At 38.9% G+C, this 21,525-nt stretch overlaps 1 protein-coding gene across 1 annotated transcript in view; it reads left to right on the top strand.

The window, feature by feature from the left end:
* Positions 1–21,525, top strand: part of LOC139722647 (solute carrier organic anion transporter family member 4A1-like) — a 246,016-nt gene that overhangs the window by 73,467 nt on the left and 151,024 nt on the right. Inside the window, exon 4 of the mRNA XM_071633940.1 lies at positions 10,527–10,667. Coding sequence (XP_071490041.1) covers positions 10,527–10,667 — 141 coding nt within the window. The remainder of the gene's footprint in view (positions 1–10,526; positions 10,668–21,525) is intronic.

Genomic DNA, 21,525 nt, shown 5'->3' with positions numbered 1-21,525 from the left:
GTAGTGTCGTTTTGTGCACTGCTGATTGGACCTCATAATTTAAAATGTCTTGAAATAAAAAACCAAAAATACATAAATACATAACAATACAAAAACATTAAGCATAGATGAATGCATATGCCTGGGTTGTATACACCTCTTGCTTGTTTTATACGAACCTTTTCGCCCATTTCTGCCCCATCCTTACCCCATTACCCCCATTCTTGATAATAATGATAATAACAATAGTAATAATAATATGAATTTATATTACGCTAAATCCACTCTATAGAGTGCTCAAAGCGTATACATACTATACCATTCTTCAAACATACATTATAACTTAAAACGTACACTGCAAAAATATTGTTAGATTTAACACCATAGGTGCTAAATCAAACACTTTTCAAATGTAAATAGATGAAAACACCAACAGATGTAGAAATTATGTAATGATGGTGTTGAAAAGTGTTTCCCTGGCACTTTGTGGTGTTAATTTGACAATGCAGCTGGTGATATTTTTGACATTGCGCTGGTGTAAATTCAGTGACACTACATGGTGTTGCTTTGATATTGCTGGTGTTAACGTCAATGGTGTAACATCCACCAAGTGTCATGAGGAGACCACTCCAACTGGTGTTACTGCGGTGTCAATGTGTTTAATTTTTTTTTAAATCAAGTACATGTACTTTAATGTCGGAAAGTTCTTGCTCATCTTGTTGAAGTTCAAAATCAACAAGAAGAACAATAACTGATTACCTGTCTAAAATTAGAAAGTTTTGTACTTTGAGGTGACACCAGGAGATGTTGATTTAAGAACGAAAATAAACGCTGGAAATTTAACACCAGCTAGGTGTTTCATATTTAGTACCGACTTTTTGCAGTGTAATCATATGCATAATAAGCCTTTGGTGTGTACCGGTGTGCTGTTATAAGTTACTTTCGCCCCTTTCTTCCCCATCCTCACCCCATTACCCCTTCTTCAAATATCTATTCCATTTCCTTCATTAAACTGATTACACGAGGTAGGAAAATGATCATCCTAAAATGAAATTGAAGGTCCCAAACAAGCTCATCGGGACTATCGCGTGAATTTGAATGCACGAGTAGGAATTGCAGTGCTCGCAATTGGAAATTAAACGCACATTCGTGAATTTGATTTTGACGGAAACGAAATAGAGCTCCCATAAATGAAATTGATCGCTCGTATTTTGAATTTGAATGCCCGAATATTTTCGAGTGCATGCGCTGTGTGAAAAAGTATGAAACTGAGTGGGAAACTCTATCGATGCTAAGAAAGAGATAAAATTGGAGTGCAGTCGAATCAGTAAACCATCGCCTCATTCATGTTTCATTGGTTGTAGAATTTTAAAATTCTCTGATAAACATAGTAACTGGTTCAAATTATCATCAGGCCAGACTCACGACATTGGTTTTAATATCGATTCCGAGTATAAAAAGGGAGGGGGACGGGGTTTCAAAAATATTTTGTCCCAAATGATTTCGATAGTAGATAGTGAATATCGTTATCGTTGTCATTATTACTATGATTTTCATTATCATTTCTAATTTGTATAATTTCTCTCATTTGACATCACTTCATCCTCTCCCTTAAGTAAAGTCGTTCTTTTAAGTGATGAGTTATGTTTATATTTGAATATGTATCAGCAATAATTCGCCCGTTTTGCTACAGTTTCTACGAAGAATTTTGTTATTTCACTCTGCGCTATCACTTCTTGTAACGTGTGCGTCTCTTCACCAAAAGGAATGTTGGTACTTTGTGATTTTTGTGCTGAGTTGTTTAGCCGGAATGATGATGATAATGGTTGTGAATGCTTGGGAAAGGACGCAATCATTATCTTTATAAGTGATAGTATCGATAATTGGTATAATGCTGCAGTGTCAAAGACGGTATATGCTGAACACATGTTTCCTTCTTTCTTCCTCTCGCCTGCCACTCTTTCCTTTTCCTCCCCGTGAATGATGAACAACACCAATTACTTTTCGAAAGCTTTTTACAAGGTTGAACATGAACGGCTTTTACACAATTTAGACTTCTATGGTATCAGAGGAAAAAATCTTCAATGGATTCAAAGTTTTCTCCATGGAAGAAATCAGGTAGCAAATCTTCTCCAATAGCAATAGAATCTGGAGTACCACAAGGGTCGGTTCTTGGGCCTTGCCTTTTTCTGTTTTACATTAATGACTTATCTGATGGTCTAGCATCTTAGGTTTGCCTATTTACCGATGATGCAATCTCCTACATGACCATCGACAATTAACATCATACCCAGAACCTTCAAAAGGACCTAAACAGAATTGGAGACTGGACTAAAAAGTGGATGATGGTTTTGAACACAGATAAATGCAATGTTTTGGCAATCTTCAGAAAAAAAAAGGTTCAACATGTGTATCATCTAAACAACACCCCTTTTGAATTTCTCATTGAAATCCGTGAAGTATTCGGTGTAACCATCACTTCTGATTTGAAGTGGCCCAACACATCAATAATACTGTTAACAAAGCCAATAATGTCCTTGCATTTCTAAAACGCAATCTTCAACTAAAATACTCTGATGTCAAAGTCACAGCTTACAAAACGTTGGTTCAACCAATTGTAGAGTATGCTTCCTCTGTTTGGAACCCATCTTCAAGAACCTCATTCACAAAGTGCAAATGGTCCAGAGAAGAGCTGCAAGATTCACTCTGAATCGCTACGGTATAGCTCAAGTGTCACTAAAAAAAGAACAAAAAAGAACTTGATTGGACACTCTGGAACAGCGCAAAGAAAACGACAGGCTAACCATGATGTACAAAATGAATAGCTTGCTTCCAAAAGCAAAATGATGGACTGAGCGCCTTTTGGAAGCAAGATCTTCAAATACACAATAATCTTGTTCATCTTTCGGCACAGGACTATGATATCAAACGGGTTACTCAGTTGACGAAAGTGTAATTTGTTTAAGGTTTTTCAAAGTATTGTTTCTCTGCTCAAGAACCACGATAAATTCCACAGATCTATACATGGAGCTGTTGATTTATGTACTACATGATGTGAAATTATGAAAATCGTCTGGAATGCTCCTTTAACCAGAAAAAAGAAGAAGCAATAATAATAACAACAACAACAACAACAACAACATAACAACAAAACCCACCCTAATACTGCCAGAAATCAGGACTAAGTGCTATAGTGCTGGTAACCATTATAATAATAATACATACAATTTCTATAGCGCCGTTCTCCACTTTGATTAAATGCTCAAGGCGCTTTACAATTGTACATCAAAGCAAACAGACTGAAGATACAAGTACATCACCGTAATAGAAGAAGATGAAGAAGCAGAAAAAAAAAGACATGAAAGTCTCTCTTCAAAAGACACTGGTCTTCAAAATGCACTGCTAAACAAATAGGATTTTAAATTACTCCTGAAAGATGTTATAGAGCTTGAGTCTTTCAGCTCACGAGGAAGTGAATTCCACAGTGTTGGTCCAGCGTGAGCGAAAGCTCGTTCCCCCCCAAGATTTCCCAGAAAACGGAATATGTAAGAGACCTGAAGTTGAGGATCGAAGAGTTCGTGAAGGTTGGTATTGACGAAACAAACAAACATTGTAATCAGGAGCTGCTCCCTCAATAACGTGATAAACCAAAAGAAGTATCTTAAACCGAATACGCTCCTGTACAGGCAACCAATGAAGACTCTTCAGGATAGGTGTGATATGACTGCGTTTACTTGACAAAGAAACAATACGTGCAGCGGCATTTTGTAGCTTTTGTAATTGGGCAATTTGCGAGTTTGGTAGATTGAAAAACAAACCATTACCGAAATCAAGGCGTGAAGAAATAAGTGCATGAACAAGTTTTTCCGTGGCAGTGCGAGTCAAATACTTGCGAATAAAACCAATATTGCGCAATTGATAACGGACTGATTTAGAAATGTTGGTGATTTGATCAGACATAACCATGTGAGAGTCAAACATAACACCCAGATTGCGACATGACTTTGACAGAGGAATATCATTACCTACAATCGAAATACAATTAATATCCAACTTATTCAAGTGAGATTTAGAACCAAAAAGAATAAATTCACACTTGCTGTGGTTTAGAAACAATGAGTTAGACCTCATCCAAGCATCAATATCAATGATGCAATTTTCTAGACAGCGCAGTGCATGAGATGCTTGGATTTGATGTGGTGGAAAAGATACAAAAACTTGTATGTCGTCTGCATATAGATGATACCGAACAGAATGCCTTTGAAATATTTTCCGCAGACCGATCAAATAGATAGAAAAAAGGGTGGGCCCGCCAACAGAGCCTTGAGGTACACCACAGCCTAATCGCTTTGAAGACGATGTGACACCATTCAAAAGAACAGACTGTGAATGGTGTGATAGGTATGATTTAAGCCATTCGAGAGCTTGTCCCTGGATACCCAAACTTGTAAGTGTATTGACAAGAATTCTGTGATCTACAGTGTCGAAGGCCGAAGACAGATCCAACAAAACCATTGCTGTGACGGATCCGGAATCCATTTCCCTTAAAATATAACTAGAAACATTTATCAAAAGGGTCTCCACACTATGGTGAGGGCGATAAGCCGACTGTAAAGGATCGAATAGACCATGTTCCAGCATATAGTCTGAGAGTCTCGAAAACACAACTCTCTCTAAAATCTTGAACAAAAATGAAAGATTGCATACAGGACGATAACTTGTCAGTGATTCCTTATCCAATGAAGGTTTTTTCATCAAAGGACGGATCAGACCTTTCTTTAAAGATCATTTCTTGTCCTCTGATTAGTCGAGAGCATTGAAAGTGGCAAAATATATTTCCACCAGGAAATTCCTAGTCCGACAATATCCTTAGTGAAATAGTAAACAAAAGATATATCCCGCTACCATGGCGATATTTGCTACGCGCACGCGCACCACTCTCGTCACAGGCACGCATTTTAGTGCATGAGACATCACGTCACAGTACGGTTTTCCACCAAGAGTATCGCGCAGTCAATGCAAACACTTGTAGTTTACGTTTAGTTTTATGGGCGTTGAAAATATATAACTTTAGATCGGTTAACCGCCCACTTTATATTGCTGTTACTCTTAAAATTCATTGGGAGAGCTATCAAACAAAATATTACCAGTCCATTGTACGAGGTTCGGGGTAAACTACATGCCTTTGGTGACTTCAATAAGCACCCTTTTATAGTTTGATATAATCTACGTATATCTTGGGGCAGTATGTTCATAGTGACGACTTGGTAATACTTTTCGAAAGACGATGTGCCAGACTTGGGACGAGAGGGAAAGAGTCAATCAAACAGAAGAATGCAGCACCTCATGCTGATGCGCCTTCCTCGAATTCCAAACAGAATATACGCAAGAGGCATGACTCCTTCATGAATTCTCTTTGTTTGGGAGCAGCGACGAAATGGATAATGCAAGCTATTCTTGGGAATTTGATTAAGTTAGCAAAGTTAAGCTGTAGCAAATACTGGTACTCATTGGGAACAATACCGGGTGTGTCATGTAGATGAATATAACTTTTTTAAAAATCCTACTAACAGCAAGTGGCCATGTCATCACGGCATTAGAAATTTAAGATTGAAGGAAAGTATAGACGTAACGAAAAAAAAAAATTAGTCTCGGGATCTATTTTAACTCCCGCGTCGTGCCCTTGGCTGGAAAATTACTTCAACCAGTGACTACGATTATCATAGTATTTGCGGATATCATAACAAATGTAACATTCAATTAAATCAATTCTATCAATGGTTAATGACTCGATTATTATGTGGGGGCGCTGTGGCATAGTGGATAAGACTCCCGACTCCCAATCGGAGGACCCGAGTTCGAGTTCCGCCCAGTGTTTACGTCCTTGGACAAGATGTTTTTACCCGCCATGTCCCTCTCGACCCAGGTGTATAAATGGGTACCTGGCAACGCCTGGGGTAATAATAATGGCAGGGCCCTCTGGTAGAGCCGTGGCAACACTGGAGAGGCTATCCTAGATAATAAGACATTATTATTATATTATTATTCCCAATTTTCATCTCTTACAAAGCATTGACTGTAAAGAAAGAAACAATAATCGTGCAAAATAATTTCTGAATGACATTTAAATGTCACCAGACTATCATACTTTCACACTAATTTCATGAAAAGCGAACGTTATCATAATTATTAAAAGCACTTAAGAATTTATCATCAGCAGAGTCGGTGGAACACTTGATGGCGAGGCATATATTGTATCTTCGAAGAAAATGTCGGCGGAGCAAATGTCGGAGGAGCAAATGTTGGCTGAGCAATTGCCGGCGGAGCAAATATCGCGGAACATATCTCGCAGAGCATTTGTCGAAATTATCGGAGCAAATGTTGGCCGAGCGCATGTGTCACCCATTGTTTTGCACTGAATGTGTGAAGAAACTTTTTCTGTTAATATTGCAAAATACCAGGTTTACTGTCAAATGGATATGCTGCCAAGCACCGTTTATAAAGATTATAATATGAATAATCATTACACCACAGAAGCTTATCTACGTGAAGTTACAAACCAACATGGCTGTTGGTACACATTCCTTTTTCTGCTCATGCGCAAAGCCGAATTACGAAATGGCCTATTAATATCGGACATAATATAGTCATGGTGGTATTTGATGCTTCTGAATCTGCGTTAGCAAGGGCAACACAGCCCGCAATTTACTGTTAGTTGCAAGTAGTGATCTCATTACTAGTACTCGTATTGTAGGTCTAACAACAAAACAGTGTCATCAACGGAGCCGTTATGATTCGTAACAGTAACAGCCGTAACATTTCTTTGTTTTTATATTTTCTCATATTTCTTTATCTGTCATGTACCAGCTAGTCTGTAGTAAACCCTTAGTCTAGACTCTTCATGGTCAATTTTATAGTCAAATTCTGATATAAGACACTTCTATCATTTCTGGCTCATTTGTATCGAAATTGTGAGGTAAGTTAGGTATATCTAATTGTAGATGAGTAGTTGAATATTTGATGCAGTGGCGTATCTAGGGAAAACGGCACCCGGGGCAAGCGCGAAAATTGCGCCCCTAATTTCTGAAAAAGTGTTCAACCCCAACCCCATCCCGGTAGGAACTTTAAATAAAGTCCACATGATATGCTTTTTCAGGCACTTTAAAGGGGTCTTTTGAGGGTGATTTGCATGTAATGAATTTTGATAAATTTTGGCGAGCGAGCGCAGCGAGCGAGCCGAAAATTTTGGTATTGGGTTCAGCTTACAAAACATGGAATTCTTGTCATTTTTTGCTATCAAATCTTACAATTCCAATCAAGATATAGTGATGACGGCCTTATAGATAACGATTTATACCAACAAACTGCATGAGGAATTTAAAAAGTACTCTAAATTAGTACGCGCGAGTTAGCCGAAATTTGTATATTTCCACGTCATCATCACGTTTTGTTCTTATTTCTTTTCTTTTTTTTTGATAAATTTTGGCGAGCGAGCGCAGCGAGCGAGCCGAGAATTTTTGTATTTTAGCTTACAAAACATTGAATTCTTGTTATTTTTTGCTTATGAAATCTTACAATTCTAATCAAGATATAGTGACGACCTTATAGATAACGATTTATACCCACAAACTGAGGACTTATAATACTAGTACTCTAAATTAGTACGAGCGAGTGAGCCGAAATTTGTATATTTCCGCGTCATCATTACGTTTTGTTCTTGTCTTTTTTGATTTGTTTTTTTAGCGCCCCCCCCCCCCCCCGATATGTTCGAAACCGTTGGCGTTCTCTCTTGATCCAATCGGCGATCGCTTCAGAACAAATGAAATTGCAGCCGCTGCTCCGTGTAACATTTTTCCTGCTTAATATAAAATGACATGTGTGAACACAATAGACATTGTCATTTTGTGCGCGTCATCGTCACGTTTTGTTCTTATCTTCTTCTTTTCTTTTTTTTTTTTGATAAATTTTGGCGAGCGAGCTTAGCGAGCAAGCCGAAAATTTTTGTATTTCAGCTTACAAAACATTGAATTCTTGCTTGTCATTTTTTGCTTATTTAATCTTACAATCCTAATCAAGATATAGTGACGGTCTTATAGATAACGATTTATACCAACAAACTCTGGACTTGAAAAAAATACTCTAATATGTACGAGCGAGTGAGCCGAAATTTGCATATTTCCTCGTCATCGTTACGTTTTGTTCTTATCTTGCTTGATTTTTTTTGCCCCCCCCCCCCGTATGTCCGAAACCGTTGTCGCATTCTTTTGATCCAATTGGCAATCGCTTCAGAACGAAAGAAATTGCAGCCGCTGCTCCGTGAAACATTTAGCCTGCTAAACATAAAATGACATGTGTGAACACAATAAACATTGTCATTTTGTCCGCGTCATCATCACGTTTTGTTCTTATCTTCTTTATTTATATAAATTTTGGCGAGCGAACGCAGCGAGCGAGCCGAAAATTTTTGTATTTCAGCTGACAGAACATGGAATACTTGTGTGAACACAATAAAAATTGTCATTTTGTCCGCGTCATCATCATGTTTTGTTTTTATCTTGTTTGATTTGATTTTCCGCCCCCCCCCCCCCCCCCAACATTCTCCCCCCCCCCCTTTCCGGGCGAGGTTTTTTGTTTCTTCTTCTGCTTCTTCTTTTCTTTTTTCTTCTTCTTCTTCGTTTTTTTCTTTTTCTTCTTCTTTTTTCCCCCTTTTTTTTCTTTTTTGCGCCCCCAAGGATTGGCGCCCGGGGCACGTGCCCCCCTTGCCCCCCCCCCCTAGATACGCCACTGATTGATGAGAGTAGAACTTTTTCCTATGGCAATACGGATTCTGTGAGAGTATCATTTAGCGCGTATAAACTCTTCAAACATCAGACGTTAAACAAGCTTTTGGAACTCTTTCGTTGTAAATCAGTTTCTCCCCGTAGAGACTATGAGCTCATTTGATGCTTTTACAATACATGTACTTAGGTTTTTGCCTCATATTCTTGTTTCATACTGTATTCAATTTTCTTCATTTCGTTAGAAAAAATACTGTAGTAACAGATCGGTCAACTTTACATTAACCCTCAATGAGGGAATACTCCCTCGAAATTTCTTGGATAATTTCTCAAGACAAAAAATCTCATACTGAAATTTCATGACTTTTCTTTCACATCTCGAGCACGTTTCAGGACCTTATATTTCCGAAAGGGGGGTACGGTTGCGGAGATATATAGCACATATGTTGTGGAAATAAACTTCAGAAAGACGCCAGATTGCGTACAACCATGCAAGCTTAAATCCTCATTAGTGTCATTCATCTAGTAAGAAAAATTATATGAAATATAGTCCAAATTTTCTTACTATTCTTTAGCCAATTCGCAGTGTTTTCATCTTTAAGTACTTGTTCTTCATTGTATGAACAGGCAGTTACTTATATTTTCTGAACATTTATAAATGTCCCTCCAATGCCTTCCAAAGCCTTACCATTTTTATCTAATTTATAATAATTCCCATATATACATGTACAATATACATGATGTATGTGATGGTGTGGCATATGATTATGTTAAGTATGTTTGGCTAAAATTACTGTCAGTGCATTCTTTTTCTCTGTATACAATTCAATTTGTGTTGAATGTTCAACAATTCTAACTGGATGGGAAAAAAAATCAGTTGTTTATCTCACATGAACCAAAGGGTCAAGTGAGCTATTGCGATCATTCATCGTTTGGCGTCTGTGCGGTGTGTCGTGCGTAAACTCTTAACATTTTTAGCTTCTTCTTGAAAACCAATGGCATATTGTCACCAAATTTAGCAATTAGTATCCCTGGAATGACAGGATCGTAATCTGTTTAAATGAGCACATGCCTTCTTCCTGAGTATTAGTCTGCAAGAATGTATGGAAGGCTAAGTAGCGATACTCGGGTGAGCGCGATTACCCCTGGATCTCTTTTAAAATAATGAACACTCCGGTTTCAAATGTACGTTATCCATGATCACGCCAATCGATCGAGTAAAGAATGATCTTCATTCATACAAATTAACAATCCGCTTTAACTTCAGGCGTCGCTGTGTTAACCGCAAGACTCTATTCCAATTATCCACATTTGACGTAGAGGAGTAGCATAGCCAGGAAACGAACTAATCCTAGCCTAGTTCCATCTCATCAACGTTATTTTGAAGATAGGGACCAAATAAACAAAGCCGCCAAGTGTATATCTTATTTTTGGGGGATTGAAAGCTCTCTTTTTTTCATATCAGTACTCTTTTCTCACTTAAGGACAAACTAAGTAAATGATGCTTAGAACTGCAGCTGGACGTTTGGACAAGGAAAGTAGTAAAACTCATAAGAAGTGCGTTATTACTCATGAATTTCTGTCAAATATCAAACAGAAGGAAAGACTTCGTCTTAAATGTTAATGTTGCAACTGGGAAATATTTTCCTTTCGTTTAAGATATGACTGGCAATGCTTCTGAGTGTTGCCAACAAATTGTTATTATCTTGAACATCACTAAATAATTTTATTGTGTGAGACTTCAAACTTACTTTATCTATTTTTTTCCAGCCGCTGGAAAGGAGGATAACTTTTACTGGCTTTTCATCTTGGCTCAAATCATCAACAGTCTCGCTGCCGCCCCGCTCTTTACTCTTGGAGTTACGTACATGGACGACAACCTTTCAGCAAGGAATTTCGGTCTAGTCATGGGTATGTGCATAATATTAAGTAGTATACTGTTCATGTAAAGAAGTGGTACAGAATAAGAGAATAGCTTGTTTCAGAGAGGTTCCAAGGGACGAAAGTGACTTTCGTATCTTATACCTTTAAATGCACTAGCATATTTTCGACACACCTGGCAGGAATCATTCTGAGGAGCAAAAAATTTTAATCGTTTGAATGATTCAGATCTTACATTCACCCACTCAAAGGAAATAAGGCGGGAGGGAGAACATTAACATCTAAGACGATGTGCATATTAGAAATCTTCTTTTTGACATCCAGAAGTAACACAAGCAAGTCACATTGCACTAAGATACTCTTAACGTTGTAGAATATAAGTTGTTCGTGACAGCTGAGGTAGTCCACCATGGCATCTCATAGGGTAGTACATTGGGACCCACAGTCCCAAAGATCCAAATCAATCATGCATTGTTTCTCTCTAGGTCATATGTGACATTCCTGTGGTATTGTGTGTAGACACATTTCCGGGAATGAAACAGAATTTTGTTACTTTAAAGGAAGGATGATATTGAATAGCTTTGTTATAATTCTTTCAAAACGCAATCCCATCGTTTTTATCAGAAATCATTCTTATGGGTCAAGGAAAGCAAATGTCGAAAAGGTGCATGTGGTGCCAATGATGGCATTGAGGCAGGGCTACAGGGGCTTGCCATCATTGTAAGTTTAAATTACATTTCTGTTCAGTAGAGCAGGTACATTGTATTGTGTGTAGGTGCCCTGAAGATTGTTCACACCAAAAGCGGTAGCTACTGTTTGGTTAATGTCATACCATTAATGTACACCACAATAAAGTTGTATCATAGTTAAATATACCTTGACGTGCAGGTTAACGTTAAGTACCATGGGGCTGTCGTCTATAGTTTGAACAAACATTTCTATCAGAATAATATAGGTTTGAATTTCCTTGATGACCCTTAGCCCTGATCTCTGCTCGAACTAAGCTACCTTGTTTCTCGGATTTTCATTTGGCCTAACCACCTTCTGCTAAATGGCAGCACTCTGCATCTTTAATGGTTAATTTTAGTTCCATTCTACTGTCTCGGCTTTTATTAGTCTTACAGGTCTATTAGTACAGATCACCTCAAATCAGCTCTGTTCTGCACATACACCGTCTACTGCTGCAGAACAAAGCATGTGAATACACTACTGGGTACCGACTTCTTCCCAACTACCAAGTTTGTATCTACTTAGGGTTGGCCCAGTGATTAAAAGATGCTGTCTTTGTCAAAGGCTCAGTTGTACCTGACTGACAAAAATCAAACAAAAGAAGTAATGTTTTGCATTTCCATATATAGGCCATCGTGAATTCAGTCAAATCAATGGCCACAAACTTCATCAAACTGACATTTTATGCAGTCATCTATACGCTTTAGCCATGCTTTATATATATGGATAGCACACTGATGAATTATACTTGCTGTGAGAAATGTCAAAAAAAAATCGATTGAAATATGTCACTTACTTGCAAACTTATGTAAATCTAATCCTTTTATCCAAATAACCCCTCTGTTAGAATTTTCACGCCTGATTAAAGAACATGAAGTCTATGTAACTGTTTATTTCCTGAATAAAAAAATTTGAATGTACTAGTAATTACAAAATCTATTAAAGTCTAGTTGCTAGACATCACTTTTCATACTCTGTACCAAATAAAATGGATAATAATAAATATATATATATATATATATGTGTGTGTGTGTGTGTGTGTGTGTGTGTGTGTCATCACAAAGCAGTGCCTTCTTCTGCCCAATGGTACAGTTGTGCCAAGGGGAGACATTAGGTGGTAAGTTTTGATAGTGCTGTCCGACATGTCAAGAATCTCTCTGAAGTTAAGGTTTTAAATCTTTGATTCAAATTTGGTTCTCATTTGTACAAATTATCCAAATTGATTGCGATAAGTATATAGGTAGGCCTGCATAGATTTTAAAGCTTGTCATTCCGACATCCTTCGTTTTTCTCACTTCTTGGAGATGTGTTACAATGATTATCGAATTCTATTCTAAATATATTTTCACCAAGATTTTAAGGAATGAATACAAGCTAATAAATGATATTTTTGTCGGTTCTATTTGCAAAGACATCGAATATCTCTTTGGTTTATTTTTTCCCATTCGACCCAGGAACCATTTGTGTTAGGTGGCTCAACTACAAAAACAAATAGTCTGGTGGCTGATCATATTTCAAATATTAATTATTTACATAAATACCGTGTAGAATCAGGTAAAGTTTTTCTGAGGTCTGAAGGCCTTGGGGGAATTGCTATTGGTAACCTGTAGCCCAGTACTGCCTGTCTCATTGTCGAGCTTTCGACCACTGAACGGTAAACCCCAAAAGTTGGTGAGGAGGATGGCTGGGCACCCTGATGTAATGAATCCATCTCAAGGGCGTGTGAGCTCAACCATGAGCCATCGGCCATCCATCAACAAGGAGTGAAGCCCCGATAGGCGGTTTGTGGATAAAATCTTTCAACATTCCGACATCTCCTGTAGCCAAACTGGTGTCAAAAGTACTGCAGCGCATTCCTTTGGACTCAACCAGCAAAGCCAAGAGGAGGCCTCTAATGTGTGGGCAACTCAGAGTATCCATAATCTTGCCCAGGCTTATAGCCTGGAGAGGACACTACAGTTTCGCTATGCAGCGTAAGCACAACAAGGAAGACAACACGAATTCTAAGTCCGAATTGATTGGCGTAAAGTAGGGCGCTACAGGTTGTCTTCGACGGTGGAAGAGGCCATTGCGTCTCACTGGACAGCTACCGCTCGCCTCAAGCAGGGCAGCCCCCAGCCAAAAAGGTGCTGACCCTCCACAGTCAACCTGCTTCAATGGGTGCTTGGAGCTACAACAAAACTCAAAAAGTGGACTGTAACACTGCGCCATGCAAATCAGTGAAAAAGACAAAGAAACTACCTACCCTAAGGCTAGCAACCTGGAACGTACGAACTATGTGTACTGGCCTCTTCGATGACTTACAGCAGATTTCCAACGCAAGAAAAACTGTTGTGATTGACTCAGACTTAACATATTGATATAGCAGCACTGCAAGAAACCAGGATCTCATCCAGTGGATGTTTGCAGGAACAGAACTATACCTTCTTTTGGTAAAGAAATGCTAACGATGAACCACGTCTACACGGCATAGTTTTTGCTATGGAAAATTCCCTTCTTTCATTGATTGAACCTCCATCAGATTACCTTACCCTCACCTCACGTCTTTTACCATCTGCAGGCATGGTTAACATCGTGAGTATTTATACCCCCATACCTTTTATCAAAAGATACTAAGGATCACTAAGAGTACTGCAGAAAGATCAGCTAGAAGTTGTGCAAATGACTATTGGATGAAATTATGCTGTATTCAAGGAAAAATGTTCTCTCAGAGCCTGTCCTAGATGCTGTTGACTGCTTACCCATTATGCATGAACTTGATGCCAAACCAACGATAGAGGCGCTTGGCAATGCCATTGATTCACTTGCATGTGGAAAAACACCACAGAAGATGGTTTAATCTGTTTGGTCATCAAATGTGGAAAACCTGTTCTAATTAAACACCTCCATGAGTTCTTTTGCCAATGCTGGGAGGAGGGTACAGTCTCTCGGAAGTTTCGTGATGCCAGCATTAGTATTCTGTATAAGAACAAGGGTGATTGTAGTGACTGTAACAATTACCGTGGAATCTCCTTGCTGGATATAGGTGGGAAAGCTCGTATAATTCTGTACCAGCTGCCGATCTTGGCCAACCTCGTCTTCCCCGAATCCCTGTGTGGTTTTAGGGAAGGCAGATCTACCATTGACATAATCTTCTCTCTCCAACAGTAGCAAGAAAAGTGCAGGGAGCAGAAGAAACCACTTTATATGGCCTTCATAGGGCTAAATAGGCTTTTGACCTTGTCAGCAGAAAGAATTTCTTCGGACTGCTCGAGAAGATTGGCTGTCCTCCAAAACTGCTGGATATCATCTATTCATTCCACGACGGCATGCACAGTACAGTGCAATGTGATGGGTCAATTTCTGCACCTTTTTTAAATCTGTAGTGGAGTGAAACAAGGATGTGTCCTAGCACCAACTTTGTTTGGCATCTTCTTCACCATACTGCTCTCTCCTGCCTTTGAGAATAGTACTGAGGGTATCAACCTACACATAAGATCTGATGGGAAGTTGTTCAATCTGGCCCGTCTGAAAGCAAAGACCAAAGTGCGTCATGTACTAATCAGGGAAATCTTGTTTCCAGACAATGCAGCATTCACGACCCATGCAAAAGATGCCCTCCAAACTATCATGGATAGAGATTCTCTCTAGCATGCAAGGAGTTCGGACTTACCACCAACCTGATGGTAATATTAACAATTAACAACTGGATGCTGTCAACAGCTTCACTTTCTTGGGTTTAATCAACCAATACCAACAACCTGTCTGTAGATGCTGAGCTGAGTAAAGGTATCGGTAAGGCATCTGCTGTAATGGCTATGCTCACCAAGAGAGTATGGAGAAGCAGGAAGCTTACAATGAATACCAAAGTCTGTGTCTATCAAGCTTGCATCCTAAGCACATTGCTGTATAGCAATGAGATCTGACCTCTGTATGCAACCCAAGAAAGACGTTTGAAAAGCTTCCATCTTCGCTGCCTCAGACGTGTACTAGTCATAATTTGGAGTGATAAAATCCCAAACACTGATGTCCTAAAACATGCAAAAAAAAACCAAACAAGCATGTTTGCCCTGCTGAGTCAAAGGCGATTACGATGGCTGGGACATGTGCACAGAATGGCTGATGATCGTATCCCAAAGAGCTTGCCACTGGATCCAGTGCTATTGGTCGGTCTAACCCTAGGTACAAAGGCGTCTGTACGCGCGATATGAAATCAACTGGTTTGATAGTGGAGACTTGGGAAACCATCACTGCAGATTGTACAAGGTGGAGACTTGTCTTACACAGAGAAGTGAGAAGACACTGGAAGCCAGGAAATCTCGAAAACAGAGGAAAGCTGCTATGCTCGCAACATTTCCACAGCCGACCTATTTAGTTTGCAGCAAATGTAGCAGACACTGCCATTCAAGAGTTGACCTATAGTCAAAGCAGGAAATGCTCCAGCAAGAAATAAACTGGTGTTTCATGCAGGGTGTACACCATGGTCTCATGAGACAGATGGATGCCAACAACACGCGACACTGTGCATAAAAACGTTTATTACTTCGTCCATACATACATAGTAAATACATAGATACATATCAAATAATCTTAAATGTCTAAGTGTCAATAATCAATAAATTATTACATTATTTGTTGAGGATACATATTACATTTTCTAAATGTCAAGTGCCAGTTCAATAAATCATTATGATTGTCCGGAATGCATATTACATTACCAATTGTTTAAGTGTCAATCCAAGTATACTTATTTATACATTTGTCACGATAGGTGACAAATGTCAATCCAGTAAGTCATTGTATTTATCCAAATAAAGGCATAATTTACCATTTGCAGATGAAACAAAAAGCTAGCATTAGTGCTTCAAAATTGTTCTAAAATGTGAGTTAGGGATAGAAACGACCAATGTAAAAATTTGAATCAGTATAATCGATGTTAAGTATTGTTAAATATACAAAATGTGAACAATAGTTATAATGAAAATGTTTCCAGACTAAACCGTCTACAGTTATGGTTTAATGAGAAAATAGTAATATCTCCTTATATTTTAGGCTTTATTGCTCAAATTTTATATGGTAGGATGTTTTGTGATACAACTGACCTACACATATGCATCAAAAGTGATATCTTAAACATTTTTTTTAAATCACTGCTCGCAAAGGTAAACAGGACCTTTAATGTAATAATTACACATTTGCATTACACATTACGTAGTGTCTTACATCCTTACGTTTTACATTTCAACGTGTTTAACAACCACCTCCCCCCCCCCCAATCTGTTCTCTTCTTTTATGGAATTCTGTTGTGAATGATGAAACTATTGCATGTTTACTAATGTTTTGATAAAACTGATGGGATTTTGGTTGGATTTATCTTTTGAGTAGGTCTTTCAGGCGTTGGTTGTTTTCAAGTGTTATCTGCTCCCTTGCTCCAATCTCCATGGCAAGAAAGGCGGGTAATAGCCCTTGCGTTTAAGTTCATTTAGTAACACTTTGTATTTCTCTACTTTTCTTTTATGGGTGGCCTCGGTGTTACTCTTTCTAGTAAGAGTACTATGTCTGATCGTTGATTAGTTGTTACTACGTGGGGTAACAACCAATCCACTTTGCACCCTTCTAGACCAGCGTATACTACACGACCACTGGGAAGAGATTTTTTGATTGTGTGGTAAATATATTGCAATATGCTGTTGTGCCTCAAATCGTACCTTTCTGAAAATGCCAGGCACTTTGACATGAAATATGATGGAGAGTGAGGTTCTTTTCTAGTATTCTGTTATATTGTCTTCAAGTTCCCCCCTTAAGTATTGTTATCAACATCAATGGTGTCTTTCGCCTTTTCCCGATTTTCATGACAGTGGTCCATCATTGACTGTTTATTTGACCATTGTGATACTCTCTTGAGAAATGCAACCAAGTGCGTGGTTCACTAAGTTGTCACCTTTTATTCTTGCCTTATGCGAGGGTGTGACATTCACGATAGATGTCTGATATTTGTTGTATGAATATTCCTTTCGTTAGGTATATGTAAAAGGCCGACGTTAGCTCCTCGGGAGGGGATACCCATCCATTCTTTTGAGAATTTCCTCTGTAGAAGGTCAAGATCATGTAAATGACATTTTTGGAGTTAGTGACCCGTTAAAAGAAACAGGGTGGAGGGTCGTAAGTATCGGGTGTATATAGCAAGCATAAACTCAGGTCTTATCGCTGCCCTGTCGATTCTTTGAAGTTTAGACTCTATTTCGCTTTGAACATTCTATAGAATATATTTTCTTTTTCGGAGAAACAAATTCGGGGCCCTCAGAAATAATGGGGTTTATCTTTCAGTGATCAGATTTTATCAGAACGAAGAAAAAACATCACTTCTTTCAATGATGAGCTACAGTATTTTGATTGCTTATGAATGAGGCCCATAGTAAAACAATGCTGTTGTAGCTGGTCAATTATCTTTTGGCATTATACTTCCTTGCTTGTGATAAGATAAATTCATTTGCGTAGGGGGTTGTAATCATCTCGTACCTTTTAGATTATATTCTTGTCGTTCTTTTAACTCATGCTAAGAATATCATTGGCGAAAGATGGTCCCCCTGGAAAACACCTTTCTTAAAATTAAAATTCTCTGACGACCATTGACATTCAGTAACCGTACCCTGAAGTCTACTGTATAGGTTCTCAACATACAATACAACATTGTTCGGAACATCACATTTTTTTCCGTGAATCGTTACCTACACTACCAAAGGCTAAATCAAAGAACGTTATATGTACAGTTCGTTTCCATGTTCTGCTGTTAGCTATGATTTGTTGGATAACTTCGTTATGCTCGATACATCCACTAATTCCAGTAACAAAGGCTTTCTGAATTGATCTGTCTATGAACTCGTTATCTACTAAAATGTTACCATCTGATTTGGTATAATCTGGTGAAGGACTTTACTTTTGTAAAACGTAAGTGAGGCCATCTTACAGTTTTGAGGGAGGTGACATAACCACATTTGTTAATGAGTGATAACCGAGAGATCGATCAGCTTTCTGGAGAGTCTCTCGTTTCGTTGAGAATGCACGAAAACAAAGTTGCCAAAAAGTGGGGGGGGGGGGCGCAAGGTACGTCACGTAATAGCCCATAATAGACATTCAGAACCCGGGGTAGAAGATGCATTTTTCAACTGGAGAACTGTTTGATAAGTTTTGGTGTGACTGGGGATTAATCGAATTCTAACCAGTTTCGTGAACGTGTAGGTTAAAAGGAAACCATTGCAATTTCAAAGTCTAGCTCTACTTTTGGGGAGTATTTGTCACAATATCTATGATCCGCTGCTACTTCTGTGGTGAAACACGGTCTTAGAGACTTTTTGTCCATGACAAATACATTTTGCGTAATTCCAAAAGTCGTTACGATATTGTCATTCTTGATGTATACAATCTTTTTTTCAGAGTTTTTTTTTTTCTTCAAATACGAAACCGCCTTGACTCCATACTTGAAGTTTCTTCTGCTCTCAACTTGGCGTTCTTTGGCATAGGCCTTGCGTCGAAGAGCGTTTTTTTTTTTCCTTTTCCTCGCTTCGACAATGGTCTTGGGTTAGTGTACGATGTAAATTTCGGAGTTCCTTTTTCTATGCATTGAAAAGTACTCAAAACGGTGTCACTGAATTGATTTGCTACTTCCGTGGTCGTTATCACTTGATAACTCAGGTCATGATTAATCCGGGAAATGAGGTCTTTTAGCTCTGTATTGATGGGCTCCTATTCGTCCGTAGCGAAATGGGGGATAGTAAAACGTGTAACTGCATCTACTCCAGTAGTGCAGACAAGTAGCGTTAGGATGTGAAGCGGAACATGAAATGACATTGTTTACTCCGTGGTTACCGTCTAAACAGGGAGGTGACCTCCCTGGTCTAAACGATGCGTTGCCTTCGTGAAGTATATTTATATCTAGACTTATATATCAAAATGGTTTCACACAGATTCAAATTTATCCAGGTCAACACTTTCTGTCAGATGTCTCACCTATGACACATAGACAATTATTAAAAACGGCCGGGCGCGGCTAAACATGGTCATATTTTGCGAAATTGCCGTTGCGCCCTTACGTTTTGAGGCAATCTCAGAATCCATGATTTTCCCTGGGGTAGGTATTAATGACGTCACAACGGGTTCGGTGGTTAAAGATTGCTCCAGTACTGATGGCGCGCGATGAGAAGGGGAAGGGATGCTGCTGCGCTGGTTTTAGGAGATTGACACAGTGAAGCGATGGAATCTCGGCGGTCATTCAAATTCGTGAAAAGGCAACCATGTTAAAAATAAGTGCGTTCAATTTGAAGAAAGTCTTGCTTTTAGTTACCTTGGAGGACGTGTATGCGTGTCTTTTCACATAGTTTTTTAATAGATTGTGCTTTGTGATGAAGATAATTTATTTTGGTCCACCAGGGCCCCGTTTTATCAAGATAAAGTTAGCGTTGATTGTGAAATCAACACTAACTTTACCCAACTTGAAGTCCGCTATAACTTTAAATCGACTGTAAGTTTCTGTTTTACGAAGAGACTTAATAGTCGATTATAGTTATAGCTCATCATCATGACTTAATTATTGATTTAGTCAAAACAAAAAACACTGGTTTCCGTTACTGTCTGCTTAAAAACAATACAATACATAAAGCAAAACAAACATCAAAAGCACGTATGTATGATTGTTTGCCACGGCCACGGAAGTGTAGTCTGCTAGTGCGACGCAGTATTATTAGCGCTACAGCCCCTGAATTAGAAGTATGTTTGCAACAGAATCGCAAAATACACCGTTTTGCGTTGTATATTGAAGAAAGTAGATCTAGCACATCTGGAGCTCAACGAAAATCTGCGTACGGGCGTACCGTAAAGATCCCGCACACTACGTAGGATCTCAGTAAATCTAACGTTATAACAGTAGGCCTATTCATTGACATGGATATAAACGTACAGTGGCTGACTGTCAAAGGTGAAGGTCGTGTATGCATTGTTTCAAGTCTTGTGTGTTTACGTGTAGGATTATGGAAACGTGTGAGAGTGTGGTGACTATAGCTTGTTTCTACCTCTACGGCGCAGATCGGCTTTGTAAAGAATAGATCGCGAATCTACAGACAACATGTCGAAATTCTAGACCTAACTGTTAGTAGACGCTCTACTAGTCTGCAGTGTGACTGTTACTGTAAGTATAAACAACTCGCTGTAACGTTACTTAGACCTATTAAAACGTTAGGCTATTCACTGCCACTGGTTAAATCTTACTGTCGTACTCGGTGCTATAGAATTAAACTCTTTATTTTTCTGTATAGGCCTACTAAACTCGTATTTGAGTCGTAATTAGTATCTATTGACGAAATAGATCTAACGTTACGTAGGCCTACGCACGTCAGAAATCACTGGTTTCCTCGCATATGGGTTCTTTGGGGGTTACGCCATTTCCTGACCCACTTTATCTGACACACTCTTTCTGACACACTTTTTTTGCCATTCACTTTGTACACGGGGCAGTTTTCATGAGACGGCCTCTGTTATTGGCTACTGTGCTAATGAATATTCAAGACTATGGTATGGCTTGTCGAACGTCGCGCTCAAAGCCGGCCAATAAGAGGCGGCCAGGAGCTGGTGAGCTGGAGGCGCGCGGCAATTTCTAACCTCATCCACGTGTAGGCCTTGCTACTACGTGCGCTTCCAGTACCCTTTTTTTCAGCTGCTTAAATTGCGCGCTACATACACTGCACGTGTGATGGGTGCAGGGAGGTACTAGGTGAGACCAAAGTAGAAGCGCACGCACGCAGTGCAAGACGTCCCTGGATGATGGCAGTACGACATTACAATATCTTATAATCAATATTTGCGCCTCAGCTGAAATCTGTGTTTGGAAGGTGTGTTTTTGTTCGTTGTTTTTTTTTTTGTAATCTGGTAATTCAACCTGGTTCATTATTCTATTGACCACTGTAGGTGAGGATCACGGTAGTATAAATCAAGACAAGTCAACATGCATTTTGCATAGTTTGATCCTTAAGACATAATGATATAGACAGTCTTAGACTACATGTAAATTTATCAGTGCTTCTATGGTATACCATACAGAGACCAATTGAGTATCACTGAACATTTTTGTAAGGAAGGGTTATACAATCACTACATAGGGCCTAATGTACATTAAAGAAGAAATCTACTC

This window comes from Diadema antillarum, unplaced genomic scaffold (genome assembly GCF_040938485.1).
Source record: "Diadema antillarum isolate AM-2024a unplaced genomic scaffold, OU_Dant_1.0 scf00000168, whole genome shotgun sequence".
In the NCBI taxonomy this organism is placed as follows: Eukaryota; Metazoa; Echinodermata; class Echinoidea; order Diadematoida; family Diadematidae; genus Diadema; species Diadema antillarum.
This window is presented reverse-complemented; position numbering and strand designations above follow the sequence as displayed.